At 40.0% G+C, this 14,908-nt stretch overlaps 1 protein-coding gene across 5 annotated transcripts in view; it reads right to left on the bottom strand.

Annotated features, from left to right (window-relative positions):
- Window positions 1–4,409: 4,409 nt before the first annotated feature.
- The window catches only part of adamtsl7 (ADAMTS-like 7), a 554,745-nt gene continuing 544,246 nt past the window's right edge, over window positions 4,410–14,908 (bottom strand). For all 5 annotated transcript variants that reach the window (XM_063046729.1, XM_063046728.1, XM_063046726.1 and 2 more), the window contains one exon: window positions 4,410–13,395. In XM_063046729.1, coding sequence (XP_062902799.1) covers window positions 13,256–13,395 — 140 coding nt within the window. In that variant the 3' untranslated portion in view covers window positions 4,410–13,255. The remainder of the gene's footprint in view (window positions 13,396–14,908) is intronic.

Below are 14,908 nucleotides of genomic sequence, written 5' to 3' on the forward strand. Positions count from 1 at the left end.
AAGACGGCATGACAGGCTGTCATTTCATTAGGAGTTTTAGGAGGTTTGGTATGTCACCAAAGACTCCAGCAAATGTCTGCACATGTACTGTGGAGATCATTCTAACTGGTTGCATCACTATCTGGCCTAGAGGGGCCACTGCACAGGATCAGAAAAAGCTGCAGGAAGTTGCAAACTCAGCCGTTCCATCATAGCGTCCCCCATATTGAAGACATCTTCAAAAGGTGATGCCTCAAAAATGGGGCATTCATCAGTAAAGAACCCAATCACCCAGGACATGCCCTCTTCACATTGCCACTATCAAGCAGGAGGTACAGGAGTCTGAAGGCACACACTCAACATTTTAGGAAAAACTTCTTCCCCTCTGCCATCGGATTTCTGAACAGACAATGAACCCATGTGCATGCTCACTATTTTTTGCTCTCTTTTTGCACTACTTATTTAATTTAATTTTAATATTTATTATTGTAATTTATAGTTTTTAATTTATTGCAGTGTACCGCTGCAACACAACAAATTTCACAGCATATGCCAGTGATATTAAAGCTGATTCTGATTCTGTTGAGAGAACCACATTGGAGATGGTCCAGAGGAGTAATCCTTTTTGGGGATGAAAGGGATAATGGGATAATATACAGTACTGTGCAAAAGTCTTAGGCACCCTAGATTTTTTATATGGTTTCTGATGGTATGGCCTCCCCAGAGCACTGATTTCAATATCTTCGAGTGTGTCTGGGATTACCTGGAGAGACGAGCGAGACAGCCAAAACCTGCAGAAGAACTGTGGCAAGTTCTGCAAGATTCTTGGGACAACCTACCAGCTGATTTTCTTATAAAACCTAAGAGAATTGATGCAGTTTTAAAGGTAATGGGTGGTCACAACAAATATTGATTTGATTTAGTTTTTTTACTGTTTATTGCTCTTTATAGTAATTTTTTTTGATTTAGAAACTTTTCATTTCAATATCTTTGAAAGCATCTTTGCTTTACAGAATTTTTTTACATGTGCCTAAGACTTTTGCACAGAACTGTATGAGGAGCATTTGATGACTCTGGATATCTAATTACGGGAGATTAGAAGAATGGGGGTGGTGGGGAGATCCCACTGAAACCTATTGGATATTGCAAGTCCTAGATTGAATGGATGGGGTAGTGGGAGAGTCTAGGACCAGAGGACAGACAGCCTCAGAATAGAAGAATGTCTCTTTAGAACAGAGATGAGGAGGAATTATTTACACTGGAATGGGGTGAATCTGTGGAATTTTTTGCCACAGGCAGCTCTGGAAGCCAAGCCATTGGGTATATTTAAAGTTAAGAAGAGGTGAGTCTTTTTCTTAGTATAGAGTCGTCAGGATGGGATGCTCCTCCTGTCAGGTGTGGAATTCAGGACACATTACGGTTTCCCTGATTACTACATTTGTGGGAAGTGCTCCCAACTTCACTGCTCGACTGACCAGGTCAAGGGGTTGGAACTGGAGTTGGATGTACTCAGGATCATTCAGGAGGCTGAAGATATTATGGAAGAGACTTTTGAAGATGTCATCATACCCAGAGTATAGGCTTCAGACAGTAGATGGGTGACCACTAGGACAGGTAAGGGGATTAAGAAGTCAGTGCAGGGTTCCCCTGTGGCCATTCCCCTCAGCAACAAGTATACCTCCTTGGATACCGCTCGGAGAATGGTGACCCATCAGATCACGGCAGCAGCAGCCAGGCTGGTGGCAATGTTGCCATCTCTGAGGCCCAATAGGTTGGAGTAATATCAGGTAGCGTGGTAGTTATAGGGGACTCGATAGTTTGGGGGACAGAAAGGTGATTCTGTGGCTGCAAAAGAGACACCAGGATGGTGTGTTGCCTTCTGAGTGCTAAGGTCCATGATATATTGTCCTCCCAGGTCCATCAAATTCTGATTTGATGGAGACAGACGTGAGAAGCATAGGAACATCTGGAGAAATTTCTGAAATGCCCGGTTCGCTGCCGCTGCTACTGTGCGATCGAGATCTCCGGAGGGAAGGGCCCAAAATCCCCGGCTTTGCCTGCTGCTGGCGACTGAGGCTGAGGTCGAAGAGTTCGGTAGAGAAGGTGCTCGGTACTCGGTGTCGGAGGGCTGGTCGGAGCTCGAAGTTTTCGGACGACTCAGAGTCGGACTGTGGGCGGGCATGGCAGGGAGAGTTTTCTTCCTTCTCCTGTCTGTGTGAGATGTGGGACTTTCCAGAGACTTTGAACTTTTTTTACTGTGCCATGGCCTGTTCTTCATCAAGTTATGGTATTGTTGCACTGTTGTAACTATATGTTATAATTATGTGGTTTTTGTTCATTTTTCAGTCTTGGTCTGTCCTGTGTTTCTGTGACATCACACCGGAGGAAAATTGTATCATTTCTTAATGCATGCATTACTAAATGACAATAAAAGAGGACTGCGTGTCCTCATAATCTAATAATCTAATCTAAATATTGGAACAGCCGCAGGATATTCTCTAGTTGGGGAAACAGCCTGAGGTCATGGTGCATATTGGCAGCAATGATATAGGCAGTAAAGGGGAAGAGGTCCTACACAGTGAGTATATTGAGTTAAGAAACAGGCTGAAGAGAAGGTCCTCCAAGGTAGTAATCTCCGGATTACGCCCTGTGCGACGGGCTAGTGCAGGTAGGAACGGGGTGATAGCACCGATGAATGAGTGGCTGAGGAGATGGTGCAGGGAACAGTGTTTGAAGCTCTTGGATCATTGGAACTTTTCCTGGGAAGGGGTGACCCTTACAAGAGGGATGGGTTGTACCTGAACTGGAGGGGAACCAATATTCTGGTCAGAAGGTTTGTTGATGCTACTTGGGAGAGTTTAAACTAGTTTTTCAGGGGTTGGGATCCAGAGCCCCAGGCCAGTGAGGGAGGGATTGGACCAGAGAGTAGATGTCAGGGAAAGAGTTGAAAGGCAAATTCAAAGTAACAGGTATGATGGGTCGGATAGATTGAAATGTGTAAATTTTAATGCTATGAGTATTATGGGTAAGGGTGGTGAACTTAGAACGTGGATCATTACATGAAATGGACTGCCTGGGCTGGTTGTAGAGGTAACTCATTATAGGCTTTTAAGAGATGTTTGGATAGGCACATGAATGTAAGGAAAATGGATGGATGTGGTCATGGTGTAGGCATGAGGGATTAGTGTTTGGGTGTTTTTGATTTGCTTTATAGCTGGTTTGGCACAATATTGTGTACCGAGTAGCCTGTTCCTGTGCTGTACTTTTCTATATTCTATGGAGGTTGATAGGTTCTTGATTAGTAAGGGCATCAAAGGTTATGGGGATGAGGTGGGCAGGAGAATGGTATTCAGAGGGATAATAAATCAGCATGGAATGGTAGAGCAGACCTGATGGGCAAATGGCCTAATTCTGCTCCTTTGTCTTGTGGTCTATACTGCTTTGGGTCAGTGGAAGACTGTTGTAGGTTTCACTGGAACAAAAAGCACAGGTCATGAGCAGGGAGCCAGCAACTCCATGGCTCAGATGATCTACACTAATAGTTAGCTGGATGTCCACATGCTTGGTCAAAGAGCACCATTCAGATGGAAAGAGACAGGTGGAGAGATTTTGGAAGAGAATTCCAGACTTAGGGCCTTGGCCTTTGAAGGTATCAGTTGTTGAGTTTTCAAAAGGATGTATTTAACTCAATCATACTATCATAGGTTCTGCATGAACTGGTAATTGTTTCACTTGTTTTTTTCACACCTTGTGCATTTGTCAGATAAACTGGATTAATTTGGAGATAGTATGTTTTATTAACCACGCACCAAGAAAAAATATACTATTATATTGTATTTCTTTTACTTTTTGAATCAAATGTTATAGTTTCCAAATTTAAGGATGTTTGCACTGGAAAAATGAGCCTCATTCCAATTTATATGGTAAGAATTAGCATAATTTCAAAATAGAAGTTCACTGACCTGAAATGTTAGTTCTGTATTTCTCCATAGATGCTGCATCACCTGCTGAACATTTCTATCCTTAATCACTTCTACTTCAGATTTCCAGCATCTGTATTTTTTTGCTTTTGTACTTTTTCTAAATAATACATCCTAACCCAAACCTCTAATTTACCATTGTGAATTATTTTACTTCTCTCACTATCTGTGTCTGGAGAAGACAGACAAAATGCTTAAGTTTCTGCTTTATTCCAGGGCACCTTGCCACCTTGGATATGCAACGTCCTGCAGCGTTAATGCTCTCTTTATGTAGGACACATTGGTCGTGAAGACACAACTTCAATTACCATCAATTTGGACAGAAACATAGCTCTAGGCCGGTGTGTCACCTCAGTATAGTGCATCAAATCCCTAATTTCATTTTCCTAATCAAAAACACACTTTACACAAATAATAGTAAATTATTTTATTTAACAATGTAATAGCCGCTTATCAGTACAGATAGAGAAGTCCAAATATTTCAGTCCTAAAGAGAACCTCGGTTACCTCTCCAGGCAGATAATGGGAATTGGTGGATATGTGACTTCACACAGGTAAATACAAAACAAGTAACAAAATAACATTAGATGTTTAATGAAGCAACATCGCACAAGGGGCTGTCCTAAACACATTCTAATGACTAACTGGGAGCACTCACTACAAATAAAATAAATTATTTCAAATAAAAACGGACCATACATTTTTACAATCTCCCAAACACAGGGATATTTTAGTCTGTGATTCAATTAAAATTACTATATTTTACACATCAAACTGCAATCACAGTGTTAAATCCCCTCCTCTTTTTTCTTTTTGCAATGAAACTTCAATTATAGCCCCTTTTACCAGGTGCTATATCACATGTTTTTTCACTTTGCGGACCTGTGAGGCAGTGACTGTGTAGCAATGTAGCTTCTTTCTAGCTTCATACCATCTGCTGCCCTCTCTGAAACTTTTGGAAGTGTCTTTTATAAATTGCAGTGGTGTTAAATATTTTATAGTGACTGCCGCAACCTATTGATCAGCTGATAAGATGCTCCGGAATTACGGTAAGATTGTTATTTGAATAAATGATTACAAACAGTGTTGTTCTGTAGTCCAAACAGGTCATCCTGTAATCTCATTAGGCAGGGAGTCCGGCAGTGTCATAACTCATCACATATGATTTTCACTGATAGTATTTTTTCTGTTGTCAATTTGCAAAGAACTGGAACTTACAGTTCGACTGAAAACAGTGGCAATCATACTGGCTTTTGACCAGTTTTCCTGCTGATGCCACTTTGGGTAAATACAGTAGTGATAGTGGGCAGTCAGTGATGTAACCAACAACTTCACTTGTTTTTAATGAAAGTTTGCTCACACAGTTGAACACAATAGATACTTGCAAACAAAATAAGTGTGCGACTGTAAGCACCTTCCACAAACTTGCAACGAGTCACAAACACAATGCAGACTGAATCAGAAATGAACTGTTTGAGGAACCCAGCGGGTCAGGGAACATCTGTGGAGGCAGAGGGATGGTTGAGGTTAAGCGTCTAGACCCTGCATCAGGAGTGAGAGCGTAGAGGGCAGATGTCTGGTATTAAAGATGAGAGGGAGGGGGGTGAGGCAGGGGCTGTTAGGTGAGGGGTAGTTGATGGTGAGCAGATGGAGCCAGGTGAGGGTTGGTTGGAGTTGGTGACAAATAAGAGAGGTAAAGGAGGTAAAAACGGTAGATGGAAGCAGACAGGGGGACTGGAGGATGGAAACAGAGGCTGGAAGGTGTTAAGTGAAGACACAAGCAGTTGAAGATGTTGGAATCTGATAATCAAGACAGGTGACCCATGGAACCAGATGACGGGCAGCTGAACCAGTGGTGGAATGGGATAGGGGACCTGACCGAGTGGGGCAAGTTTGTAGGCGATGGGAAGATGAAACCAGGTGCAGAAGGGGAACAGAACTGGGTGGCTTGGGGTGGGTGGTATATCTGATTTGTCCCATTGAGGAAAGAATAGAAAGGCAGGAGTACTGCATTTGGCAGGTACTGTACATTAGACTCATGCAAAAGACTGTATTAATATTAATATTACACCATTCAGTCTTCAACTTGCTTGCAAATAAAATGGCTGTGCTGCCAATGGATTCAATGCCTTTGTATCGTGGTTTAGTCTGTTTGGAAAAGCAGACCACTGGAGGAGCTCAGTTACGGTGAATTTAGTGCGTAGGTCATTGATCTAGCTGAACCAGGACAATCTGGGCCATTGGGTTTATCCAGTCATGAGCTAAAGCGTAAAAAATAGGAAGGTCACTGGATAGGACTGGAATTAGTTCAACTCAGTCAAAGTGGCAGCTGAAAAGCTTAAATGTCTTTAATACTTCCGGGAGAGTAGTGAAAACAGCCAGGTCTGATCACTATCCAATGATTTTGTGAGTGTGGACACTTGGCTGCTTCCACACTATTCCTAATTACAGCAGTTCATCATTTGCACCCACTTTCTGAGCTGAGTAATCTGCATCTTCAGGACAGGAAGGGAGTAAATGAGCACATGAAATATAAAATAGTAATTGACACCAGGTTCTGCATGGCTCATTGAATAAATTCACTTTATGGTCTGAAGCCATCTAACATGACCAGGAATAAAAATGACTGGAGAGAACATAAGCAAGAAATTAGGGGAACTGGCACAGTCGTAAAATAAATTTCTGGTCTGCGCTACAATAACAAGTAACAAAATCTAGGAAATTGAGTAATACTCAGAGGAATCGCTGACTAACACAGACGAGGAAAATCACAGGGCCACGTATGGGGAAAAGTATAACTATTACTGGATGATACCTAACCCAACTGGTAATGTAAAGTTTTTAAGAAATAAACAATCTTTAAGACCCCTTAACTAATATTTTTCAATTCAAGCCCAACAACAACAGTGAGTAAAATACTGCTTTGCTGTAAGTGTTTCCAAAAGCATTCCAAGCTTCTGCAATAAGCCAGAACATGTTTTCCTGCACAGCAAATTACACAAGAAACACATCTTAGCACAAAGTCTTTTAAGGCAACACTATTAAAATCAGAGCATGTTTCACACACCACAGTCTGGAATACATTTAGACTGTTTGCTCAAACTGCCTGCTTTAATCAAAGGGTTCCCGTCAGTAACTGGTGTCAGCACAGTGATTACATTAAAATGAAATACCTGTCGAGGACCAATTTGGCTCAGTTTATTTGAACAGTCACAGATTGCTTTGACCAACAGATCTAATGTTTCAGCTGTGAACATATTCACAGCTTTTGGGAAACCAGTTGACAAACAATGAATCACATCTTAATAATCAAGATGAATGGGGCTCAGAATCACAATACAGAAGGAAATCGAAAACAACCTCTTCATAATCCAACCAGATCACAAGTCTTTGATAGGGCTCGCTTTAACCCTACCTGCTTTGGAAAAATGGCATGGACAGCAAGGTGAAGTCATTCTGTCTGGATAATTCCCATTTCTCCATTGTAACTCATCTCAGAAAATAGCACTAGATAGATCCACCTTTCAGCAGGGGCTGACTTTGGATTCTGGCCCTTTGCAGCCCAGTGGCACTGCAGTGGCATTGGATCTTAATGACATTTGGCTTGGTGTCTTCAAACATGTCAGCAGTCAGTCAGAGGCCAGAAATACTTATGTTGGCTTTTATTTGCACTATTAATCTTTCTCTGATGTTCTCCGGCCTGTCCGCTCTATTGCCTCTCTTTGGCGTCAACATAACAGGAAGGAAATGCTCACCTTGCTGCTCCTCATTCCCTTGGACCCACGAGTATCCCAGGGTTTTTGTCAGCTTTAGGTGGAGGGTGACGCTGTCACACCTTGATGAAATACTGTCTGATAAAAGGTGCCTAGGGATCAGTTTCTAAAGGGGTTCCATTGCCTCTTCTTAGTCCACTCACCATTCTCCAGTTAAAAATTAAGGTGACTATGCAAGTGTGAATGTGCTGTTGCCAGTTTTGAGTAAGAACCCCTTACATATCTTGTGTTAGAAATAGCCTTTATGCTTAGGCTTAAGAGATTCTGCAGATGCTGGAAATCTTGAGCAACACACACACACACACACACAACATGCTGGACGAACTCAGCAAGTCAGGCAACGTCTATAGAGAGGAATAAATAGCTGAGTTTTGGACTAAGATCTTTCATCAGGACGGGAAAAGAAGGTGACAGAAGATGGAATAAGAAAGTGGGTGAGGGGGCGGTAGCAGTACAAGCTGGCAGGTGATAGGTAAGACTAGTTGAGGAGGAAAGTGGGTGGACGGGGGAGGGAATGTGAAGTAAGAAACTGAGAGGCGATTGTCTTCATGCTTTTTGAATAATTATTCCAATTCCATACCAGAAATGATTTTTTTTTTCAGAAGTGTCAGGATATAGAGATCTTACTGAACAAAAACACTGTGTTAGAAATTAAAATGTTCAAAACTGCTGCCAAATGTACTGAATCAGTCCTCAGTTCCTGACATTCACAGTTGTGGCTTGTGGCATCTTAATTCCTAATTGTAATACTAATAAAAACATCACATCAGCTCACTTCATCAATCTGCATTGCCATAAATAATTTGCCCTGCCCACTTTTGTAGAGTACTGCGTCTGCACATTGCTAACATATCTTGAACAGCAGCTTGCATTCACATAAATTCCCGATATCGGAATTTGCCCTGGGGCAACAGGTAAATGCATGCAGAGAGTGTTAGTTGCCGCAGTGGAAAGGAAAATTTTATAAAAGGTTTTTAAAGGAAAGATAAAAGGCTGTGAAGCAGCTTTAGAAGGGAATTTCAGAGAGGAGGGGGTGCAACAATTGAATAAATGTGCTTCTTGATGGTTCAATGATATTACAAATAGGACAGAAATTTGGTATAAGTTTCGGTACACTTTAGGTTGAAGTGCTCAGTTGAAGATGCTCATCCAAGTGAGGACGAATAAAGCCATGGAGGAAGATAAAGTGATGATTAGAATCTTTATAATGATATCCTGATGTTCAAAGATGCAGCGGTTTTGCGAAAATCATCTTATAGAATGCTGGATCCACTATGGTTGGTAAGGGCTGTAGGATACTACCTTATACTTATACAAAGGACTAGTATTGGCAGCCAATCTCATTGAATTTGTTAATCATTTGCAGCAAAAGGCATGGTTCCCCACTGTGGATGAGATAACTCAAGCATTCAAAATTAAACCTAATTCATGTCTCCAATGTTAAATTGTAAGGTGACTCTAGGATAATTTTGGTGATTGGGAAAAATTAGTACATTGTGTATCAAGTGGACAAGATTTCAAAGAGTTTAGGCTCCCATTTATGAGAATGATAAGGGCATAAGACATAGGATCAAAATTAGACCATTTGGCCCATTGTGTCTGTTCCATCATTCCATTATCGCTGATTTATTATCCCTCTCAACCCCTTTCTCCTGGCTTCTCCCTGTAACCTTTGATGCCCTTGCTAATCAAGAACCCATCAATCTTCACTTTAAATATATCCAATGGCTTGAAGGCCAAGTATAGGGAATTCCCCCACTGAAGAAATAACTTCTCCATATCCACTTGACCTAGTCCTTCCAATATTCGATAGATTTCAATGAGATTACCTCACTCCTCATTCTTCTAAACTCCGCTGAGTACTGGTCCAAAGCTATCAAACACTCCTCATAAGTTAACTCTTTCTTTCCCAGGATGAAGAAAGTGGTCATTCTGCTGAATTAGAAATAGCACAGTTACAAATGGAACACAGGGACGTGATAATGACTAAGCTCCATTAAATTAGATAAAAAAAGATAATTGTTCCCCATTACAGTATTTTCCGTAATACTCCTGTCATCCTCTCCTGCTCTTCACACTTCCTTTACACTGGATTTTTCCTCCATTCCATTACGCATTAGTGTGTTTGTATGATGAAGGATTTCCTCTTGTTCTACAAGTTTAGCCATTCTATCTCATTCCAATATGCTCCTTCGCTAGTCTATCATTTCCTGAGACACAATGGGAGAATTCTGTGGCTCAGAGCATCCCCAGGTGAGAGATGGACAGAGGTTCTGATATATCCCTTTCCGAATTATTACCTCAGCCCACTGTGACGACAATGACATAGAAATAACTTTGGGATTGGTAACCACATCCATACAACTCAAACAACAACAACATGACAACTGCTTTGTTGCATCTGAAGGTTGAAAATTACTTTTTCATTAGTACAGACACCAACTATTATAGAATGTTTCTTGGTTAAGAGCACAGGAACATTAGGGGGAAAAAAGGAACGAGGAACAGGAGGAGGCCATTCAGGTCTTTGAATATGCTCATTACTTTGTCTATTTTTGGGATCGTCTACAGATACTGTGGAGCTAGGATCCATTGTAGCCGTCAAGAAGGAATTGCATAAATATACGATGAAGAAAATTTGCAAAGTTAAGAGAAAAAAGCTATTGGCTGGAACTTGTGAAGTGCTTGAGTAGAGACCTGACAAGGAGATGATGGGTCGAATGCCTACTTCTCTGCTACAACCATTCCCTGATTCTCTAGCTCTAAAATTTCCCCTTTTCCTCGATATCCTAAAATCTATCACACTATTTATGAAAATGCTCAAAACCCCAGAGGAAGATTATTTCTTTGTTTCACAACCCTCTGCATGAAGAAATTTTTCCTCCTGTTAGTGATATATTGACAATGTCTGGTTCTGAAACTTTTCCATTCTTACCACCTTAAAGTAATATCTTAGCAACATTTGATCTGCCAAGCCTCTTGAATTTCATATGTTTTCAGAACAAATCACCAGTCAGATTTCTGTATTTTGGGAAATATGACCTAGTTTGTAAGATTTCTTCTCAAAGACTAATCTAATGAATTTATGTTAGACTCCCAGAAAGACAAATGTAACCTTGCTCTTAACCTTGGAATGAAATGTATGTTGTACTTCATATACAGTATAGTCTCAATCAGACTCCATAATTTTAAACTCATATTCTTTTGTAATAAAAGTAACGTATCGTATGGTGTGTCTGCATTTTAACTTTCTTAGGAACCAGGTGTATCTGAATGTTAATATTACCCAGTCTCCATCTTTTTTAATAAAGGTTCTGACGTTTCCTGTTTGAAGTGGTTTGCTTTTGACACATGCATTTCCACCCAGTTAACCTAAGTTCCTATTCCTTTCCATCTACTTTTGCATTGTCATCAGAGTAAGTCACTTTAAATTTAGCCTCCTCATCCAAGTTGCTGAAAGTAGCTGAGGTAAACACAGATCCTTGCAGCACATCAGAGGCTTCACACTGGAAACTGTTTATGCTTCCTGCCTGTTAACCAATATTCAGTCCACACTGTATATTACCTTCAAATCCATGAGACCTAGTTCTTTTGCAAGAACCTCTTATATGGCACACTATTCAAAGCTCTTTGAAAATCGAAACACATCACATTCACTAATTCCCCTTTATTACCCCTCAAATACAATTTACTTTTCACATTGACCCTGAAATCACCTTATGATTGTGGTGTCCTGTTACTCTACCTCTGATAATGAAGTTGACTATTCTCCTGATAACTGACTTTACACTTACTGGAGTTTCAATCTGTACATTAATTCCAAAATGTAGGGAACCCTAGAACCAATATCTTGGGCCAAAAGTTTGGTGAAGTGGTGAGTTGAAGGGCCTACCTCTGTGCTGTACAACTTTACACATCTACCCATCTCTTCTAATGCCTGATGGTACTGGCCATCAGTTGTAGAGAACTCTTGGTTTTTAACTTATTCATTTCTTTAGTACTACTTTAATAATTATTTTTCTCATCTCCTGACTTGTAGATTTGACTTTCCAAGATTCTTGGATTAGACTCCTACTGTGAAGGCAAACATTAAAATTTTGATTAATGTTTATGGCACTTCTCTGTTCCCCAATATATCTCTTGCCAGGGATGTTGTTTCTTTTCACCAATCTCCTTAAGATTTAATGCAAAGTAGCATGAGGAAGAAAAAGATAAAGTTTGTCAGCTAGGTTAATAGAAGTAGACTTATTCAGAATTCTTTTCGTGGTGTAATGGGAGTGTTACTGCATCAGCAACATGGGCTTTGATTGAAGAATTCATATACTGGAGAGATGGGCTTCAATACACCATTTACTAGAAGGCTGACAGTTTAATTACAACATTAAGGCTCTTAGAGACATGGGTTTTATGGCAAAGGTGAACAAGGTCAAAGTAATCATGGTTAATGTACTGTGGGATACAAAGTACCACAATTAAAGGAAAATGGCACTTCTTCAGTCCTATGACATTCTCAGAGGACATGTTTAAAGTAAGTAAACACTTCGCATATATATCACTTTACTTATCTCTTGACTGCACTGAAATATGTGCAAAGAACCCATCAAGGGACTTTAAACTTAGTGTTTGCCTGGTTTAGTGAAAAATGGGAGGTTTGGTTTGAAATCTGTCAGCTCTGATGTTAACTGACCATACTGATCCTGACAATATCACTGTCATTTCAAACTGATATTATTGGCTCACATTGAAAGCTTATGCTAGTAATTTTCTGATGAATATCCAGATATGAAGTTAAATGCTAATAGGTGAAATGTGTGCATAAGGAAATGGAGGAAAGCAGGTTTCTACTGTACAACTCCATAGAGTTGGAAAAGTTGCTTTATGGGATAATTCTCCAGTCAATAGATGTAATTAAAAGTTAATCTATGGATGAACCTTGAATTGAAAACCATGTTAAAGAAGAAATTTGATCAAGAAATAGGACGAGGTTATTGAGATGCCTTGTATACTTTCTCTAACCAGCCTTCTGAAACATGAGAGTTATCCTCTTCTATTTGTATGATGTAGTAATGCCCTTTGAATCCCATTTCTCAAATTTGGTCCCAGGTAGTTCAATGGGACAGGGTTTCAAAAGAGAAATTCAGTTCACATACATTACTACGCTGCATGTCAACGCAAACAGTGGAGGACAAATTTCTACATCCTAGGTTTTACTTCCACAAAGGGAGATCCCAAAACCTATTGTGAATACATTTCATTCACTTGTAGATGCATTTCATATTATCTAAAACAGTAAACTAACAAGAAAATCAGTATTTTGACCAAAGACCAGTATGATAATGGTATAAGATTATATTAATACTATACAGTATATTTATTCTTTATAAACTAGCCACATCATACTAATTTTGACCATCTTTCTTTACAATTATGATGTTGTCAACACAGTAGAGTCTGCAAGTGCTCCTATGGTTAATGTAACTGCATCACGATCTGTGAGGGAGTCTGGCTGGTGAAAGAGGGGAGTTATCTCTTTCTGAGCTGGGCTGCTCTTCTTCTGGCCTTGGCACAAGATGCACAGCATGCTGTTTTGTAGTACGTATAGACACAGAGTCTGGCTTGAACCACGACATTACAGTTGAAGTACATGTCCCTGCACTTCTCATCTGCGATGATAAAAGAGGAGGAAATAAGACAGAAGTAGATCTGTAAATTCAACAGCTCAAATATATCATCACTTGCTGTTTTGGGGAATACGTCACATTTCCAGCAAGTTTAGAACAAATTGTGAGGTGCTTGCAAGCACCCTGATCATACTAACAGGTCTTCAGGTTCCCCCCAGGTTACAAATGCCTTTCTGTCATTTAGCCTGTACATGAGCTGCTGTGGGGCTGCAGGCATCTTCTGCATAGTCCATAGCCACATTTCTGACTTGTGAACTGTTTGGTTTTGCAGGAACAGGACGTGCCATACCCTGGGGAGAACCTGTACAACTTATACAGAAGTTTTCACAGGGATAACATGTTCTGTTGAGCATCAGCCGGACATTCTAGTTTTATTATACTTACACTCAGGAATACATATCTCAAACGTGTCCCGGTATTACTTAAATAGCTCAATAGAATGAGCAGAAACATAAGAATTAAAAGATGATGTCTCATTAGTAGGTCAGCTATGACAGAGTAATTAATTATGAAGGAAGATGATGCTCAAGAGAACTCAGGGGATGATTTTTAATTAAGTCAGCTGAAAACCAGTTCAATGGTGAGGCAAATATCAACCCCATGCATATTTTTTCAGCACTACACTACCAATGCATGAGCAACAATAAGTGGTATCACATTTTAAAACACAAAATTCACTACTGAAGCTTCCATGGGCAGAACTAAGTGCTCACCTATTTTCTTCAGAATGTGAAGTCATACATTTTTTCTCATCTCTTCACCATGCAGAGAGGTGGTTTTCATTTTAGTTGTTTTTTTACGGCATTTAATGTATCAACTGGAGGAAGTGAGGGATGATTCTCTGTGGCTACTTTTTATGAAGCTACACTCAACCACAATATCCATACCTCTGAATACCACTTCTATGATGGGCATTCTTATGGACCTCAGGGATCACTGGGGCAACCTTCTCACAAAAAACTTACAATTTGCAAATGAAGGTATTCATAGGTTAAGTACTGTGAATTTACTAAGAAACACAGAGTAAGCGTACAATTCATGTGATATTAAATGTTGCAATATGTAATTTGTCTGCAGCTGTTCTTTCTATGGATAAAGTATTCCTTGTCACATTCAACGTAAAAACGGAGTTTACTGTCGTATGCACAACTGCATAGGTGCAATGAAAAGCTTATTTACAGCATAGCATCAAACAAGCAATATTTACAAGAAAATCATTAACTCAATTTTTATAAGAAAGAGTGCAATTAAAACAAAAAAAATCCTTTTTGTGCAAAGAAATTAAATTGGTCATGGTGCTGCTTTCTCGAACAATGGAACAACATTTGTTACCTTCCAATCCTCTGGTACCTCTCCTGTGGCCAGGGAGGACATAAAACTTATCATCAATGCTCCAGCAATCTCTTACTTCACTTCATGTAGCAACCAGGGATATATCCCATCCTGACTTTAAATTGATTAAGATCCCTCTCCTTGGTGAACATTGAAGCAAAAT

This window comes from Mobula hypostoma, chromosome 4 (genome assembly GCF_963921235.1).
Source record: "Mobula hypostoma chromosome 4, sMobHyp1.1, whole genome shotgun sequence".
Classification (NCBI taxonomy): Eukaryota; Metazoa; Chordata; class Chondrichthyes; order Myliobatiformes; family Myliobatidae; genus Mobula; species Mobula hypostoma.